General features: G+C 30.3%; 1 protein-coding gene across 1 annotated transcript in view; it reads left to right on the forward strand.

Moving 5' to 3' along the window:
- LOC106457801 (putative ATP-dependent RNA helicase DHX30) overlaps window positions 1-5728 on the forward strand; it is a 23151-nt gene that overhangs the window by 2168 nt on the left and 15255 nt on the right. The window contains exons 2-4 of the mRNA XM_022383844.1: window positions 877-1199; window positions 2854-3064; window positions 5235-5707. Coding sequence (XP_022239552.1) covers window positions 877-1199; window positions 2854-3064; window positions 5235-5707 — 1007 coding nt within the window. The remainder of the gene's footprint in view (window positions 1-876; window positions 1200-2853; window positions 3065-5234; window positions 5708-5728) is intronic.

The raw sequence follows: 5728 nt of genomic DNA on the forward strand, positions 1-5728 counted from the left end.
GATAGATAGGCAAGATGTGAAAAGAAAAGAAAAAAGGCATGAGAGAAACATTGCTTTACAATCCTTACAATGTAATAAAAAAAGTAGATATTTTGTGTATGAAAGCATTGTAATATTTACTGGTAAGCTGCCAAATTTTGTTAACATTTGCTTACTAATTTAAAAGTTATAGCATGAAAACTATAACAATGGTTACGAGGTCATCACATTGACCGACCCCATACTGAAAGAGTTAAGCAGGACACAATACAACTATCCCATGAAAGTGTAGATCTGTTCCATGTTACAGTTGGGATCAGGCTATGCTATGGAAACTTATGCCTAGGGCTGAACTTAGCATGTGACCTTAACAAAATTTAGCATGATTCATATTAGAATTTTATAAAAGAAGTTACAAAACTTGTAATTATAAAATATATATATATATATATATACTGTCAGAAAGTTAGGTAGGTGATATTTAAAGTACTACATTGTAGAGAGAAAGAAGGACCAAGATAGTAATCAGGGAAGCAAAATTGAAATAACGATACATATAATGTACATAATAAATTTAGAAAATCATAATACATTAAATAATGTGTAATTCATTGTTAAAACGTTACATGTGTGCATGATGATATCCATGTGACTATCTAAAATGTTATTTGATTGTTAGAGAACAACTGCTTAAGTATATATCTGAAATAGAATGTCCATTATATGATGATTTGGATATTTTTAAAGTGATATAAAACTTTTCTCATCATTTCACAGTTTTACCTTGGCAGGTTCTGGAAGAAATACATTAGAAGTAAATATTGTTACGAAATACAAAGATTGTGTGTTTGAAAGTAAGTAGATTGTATCATTCATTAAATTCTGTTCACTTTTCAGGAAATAAAGCATTGCTTTAGAAATGAGTGTGAAGATTCTGGGAAAGAAAACAATCAGTTAAATAATAAAGAACAGAACAGTTCACATTTAAGCAGTGCTGAGGCAGATCTTGACATTCTAGCAGAGGAACGTGAAGGTTTTGAACTCAGTGTTTCCAGTTCTGAGATATCTGATGTTATCACTGGGAATCAGTTTAGATCCTTAGAACCAGAAGAACTTATTGATAGAAGTCATAGAATGTATTGGAATTTTCAGAAAAACAGAAAAAAAATTTCATTTGCTGTACGTGAAGCTCACCAGTTGCTTCCAATCACACTTATGAGGTAAAAAATTAATTAGTTTTTTTGTTGTTGTTTTTTCAATTATTATTTCAGGACAGCAATTTTCCAGGATCACTTTTTGCATTATTAGTCTACCTATGGAAGGTAGATTTCCACAGTCTGCCAAACATTTCTCTACAATTATTTGTGCTTTTGAACAAATATAGTGGATAAAGCATAATTCTTTGAATGAAGACAATGATCTTCATAGTTATAAAAACCTTTCATTATTGAATATTAAGTCTGTTATTATCATTTTAATAATTGTTTATTTGCAGATGATTGTTTGTTTGTTGAATTTTGTGCAAAGCTACTTGAGGGCTACCTGCACTAGTCTTCCCTAATTTTGAAGTAATAGACTAGAGGGAAGACAGCTAGTCAATACCACTCACTGCCAATTCTTGGGCTTCTCTTTATCAATAAATAATGGGATTGACTGTCACATTATATCACCCCACCCACCCCTAGCTGAAAAGGAAAGCATGTTCAATGACAGGTTTCCATTTCAAGATGAGCATCCTAACCACCAGACAATGTCAGGCCCTTTTTTGCAGATGAATTGCCATAAGTAATAATTACAAGATAAAAGTCAGTAAATATTTCAATAACTCATTTCAACTTGTATTTTTTTTATTTTTGTTTCTTTTAGTTTTGTACAAAGCAGTCATTAATCTTATGCTTGAAATAAAATCAAAGACAAGATTTATGACCACTTCTTGGAATATATGACTGTATTCATTTTATTAATTATGTTCCAATGAGCAGATTTCTTTAATGAACCTTTTTTCTAGACGTTGTAGATTTTATATCAGAATGAAAACATTTTAGCTCTCAAATTTCATGAAACACTTGAAGCTGTAAGTAAGTAACAAGTTATTGTAAAGTATTTCAATGACTCTGTAAACTTTAATGTAACATAGATATTTCCAAAGTGCTTCTTAGCTTATTGCATCTGTCTTTTTTCCTTTTAAAAATATATGCTGTGCAGCTGCTAAGATTCATTCTTGAAGTTTTCTAACCATAATAAGTATTTTGGCACACTTTTTAGCAGATTTATAAAATGTATTGAAGAAAATAGCATTTTTCTTAATAATAATACAGCATAAAACCTTCACTTTTCACTTCCGTGTTTATGATATAACATTCAACCTATTACGTCAGGTTTTTCTATATACATTTTTGCATAAGATGTGAAGTGAAAAAAGATAGCTAAAGAAATTAATGAGTTTTACTAATGAACAATTTATTTTTTCAAAACCTGCTACTAAGATGACTTATTAAACATTGTTCACTGACTTGATGCTAGTATCTCTTCATCTGTATTCCTGTGGATATTACTAAGCTTGATTTGTACATTCCTTCAATGTTCCCACAGAATTGCAAAACCATATGTATTTCATATATATTGTATATTGATACTATAATGTGTGTCAGCACATAGCTATTTTATTAGATATAATGTGGGCATATCTATGGGTGTGTTTTTTTTCCACTTATTTTCTGTCTTGAACTCTTTTATAGGTATGTTGTTGTATTGCTCTGACATATTAATGCATTTACTTGTGTGTATAAATGAAAATCAAAATGTTTTTTGTGAAAATTTGATATTAAAAATTATAAGAGAATTTCTCAAATGTATCTGTTAACATATATTTAGAAATGAAATCTTGAGTGCCATAGAAAAGAACCAAGTGATTGTCCTTTCGGGAGAACCTGGATGCGGCAAAACAACTCAAGTACCACAGTTTATCCTGGATGATCTTATCCTTCATTTGAAAGGTGCAGAATGTAACATGGTTGTCACACAACCTAGACGGATATCAGCTATCTCTATAGCAGAACGAGTGGCAAAAGAAAGAGGAGAAAGGGTTTGAACTCTTTTAATGTCCAAGATTTATGTGAATTATTAAATACAAGATCACACAGTGTTTCATCATGATAATAATAGCTGGCTATTAACTGGGTCATGTATTCTATTTTCTCAAGCTACAGAATGTTATGTAGATTTTATGAGTTTTTGTTGTTTTTAGATTATTAATTAGTGTACTGTAAGAAAGATATATAATGAAATGATATAAAATGAATCTATTATGTGAAAAGAACCAACACAAGACACAGCTTAAAAACTAACCTGTAGAAATTTCTTGAAGATTGTATTTTGAGTTAACAATTAAATTAAATGTTACATTATAATTTTTTATCCCATGATTGAAAGGTTGGGGGGGGGGGGTAATGATGTTGCCTGTCTATCCAGTTCTAAACAGCAGAAAACTTTAAAAGTCACTTTCTTAAGGGATGTGTTAGAAACCTATTGATCTTGGGGTTAAATTCCAAAAAATAGGAGGTTGGTTTGTGTGCATAAGAGTACATAACCAAAAATACAGACACATTGTATTTATCAACACACCAAAAAACAAAAACAAAATTAGTTTGGGGGGCATTCTGCTCATAGCTATTTTCCATAATACTGTTTTTTTAACAATGCAGGTATGCTTTCATGAGTGATGGAAAGCCCCCCTGGAATCTACTATACAAATATTTCTATACTGACTTGTCTAGTTCAAAAAGTTTTTAAGAGCATGTATAAATAATATAAAAATAACCACTTAGTTCTTTACTAAGCTAAAAGGTTCAGTGCAACTTGTTTCTTTATGAATCACTGTTAGTTATTGTTAAGCAAAAAAATGTGTAGTAACTACCAATGTGAGGACTGAATCCTAAATTTTAGCATTATACTATAAGCCATGAAGGGAGGGCATTATTTCTTAGAAATTTTTTTCTTATTTATACTGTCTAGAATCTACTATACAAATAATTCTTTACTGACTTGTCCAGTTCAAAAAGCTTTTAAGAGCGAGTAATATTTTGTTGTCTTATAAAACAATCTCCAATCTTTATTTCTTTTCACTGAAACTAATTGCCAAAATGTATATTTTGAATTATAATAATATACAAGGAATAATATTCTGAACCTTGTGATGCTTTGACTATATGTATAAAACATACATGTGAAAGTTACATTATTCCATTTAGGTGAGTTTACTGTTATAGATCATTAGTGTAAGTGAACATGGCACTGCTGAACAGTTTTGAAAAGTTCATAAAATAACCTTATGGTTATATAATAATACATGTCTTACAATATCCTTCTAAGGTAATTAATGAAACTATGGTGAAACCAAGAAATTTACATGCTTTTGTCATATTGACAGATAACAGGTAAGCAATAATTATCATGATAGCAAGAGAATTGAAAAGAATTGTTTTGTGAGAGAATACAAATTAACACTGACAGTAAAGCAAAGACAGGCACATATTGGCTTATGTCCATATCATACTATTAAGTCAGACCAAAGTCTTAATGTTGTATCCCAGAATTATAGATTGCTCACATCAGTGATAATTTTCATTATACATATGTAAGTGTAGAGTAATTTCTAGTTGGTACTGACATGTACAAGTTTCTGCACCACCCCTCAACTTGGGTATGACTCTATGGAATGGGCTCCGTAATATATAACCTTAACCCTAGGTGAGGGTTAATGTAAGTTTATGACTATTTACATCACAAGGACTTAATGATCTCCAGAATACCATCATGAAGACTCTTAAATATTTACCTGAATATACCAAAATAAAGATGTATTTTCATTTAAATGTGAAAGGATAGATATATATATGTCAGTTTTAAGCAGCTACTCTTATATATGTCCTTATATTATGAGATCGTACAACATTTTAGTCATTAACCTAATCAATTATTAATCCTAATTTAGCAAGAGTTGGTATTTTTTTGCTGAAGATGCAAAATGACTTAATTATGGCTTTAACTAACTTGAAATTTATATTCCAAAAACAGTTTTGTATTTCTTTAACATAATTTGTAAATATTACTAGTTTAAATTAGAAAATCATGGACTTTATTTGTAAAAATTGAAAAACGTATAAAGAAAATGAAAATGAAAGCATTAACAGTTTTACATAAAACTTAAAAGGATTTTAAATTTTATTAATGTAAAAGAGATTTTATATTTTCAGATGGGAGAAACAGTTGGTTACCAGGTAAGACTGAAAAAGGTGATTCCACAAGAAAAAGGTGCTTTGCTGTTCTGTTCAACTGGGATTTTGTTGCGTAAACTTCAAGCCAATCCTTCTCTAGAGGGAATTAGTCATGTAATTGTGGATGAAGTTCATGAGCGTGATATTCAAACTGACTTTTTATTGATCCTTTTAAAAGATTTGCTTAAATCAAATCGAGAGTTGCGAGTTATCCTGATGAGCGCTTCTCTAAATGCTGATTTATTTTCTAAATACTTTGATAACTGTCCCATAGTTAATGTCCTAGGGTTTGTGCATGACGTTGAAGAGTATTTCTTGTCAGATATTTATAAAATACTAGGAAAAAGGGAGACAAGTAATAACATGAAATCTTATAATTTACCTAGAGTAAATTATGATCTGATCTTGGATTTAATACAACACATTGATTCAGAGGAACCTCCTGGTGCAATTTTGTGCTTTCTACCTGGCTG

This window comes from Limulus polyphemus, unplaced genomic scaffold, assembly GCF_000517525.1.
Source record: "Limulus polyphemus unplaced genomic scaffold, Limulus_polyphemus-2.1.2 Scaffold375, whole genome shotgun sequence".
In the NCBI taxonomy this organism is placed as follows: Eukaryota; Metazoa; Arthropoda; class Merostomata; order Xiphosura; family Limulidae; genus Limulus; species Limulus polyphemus.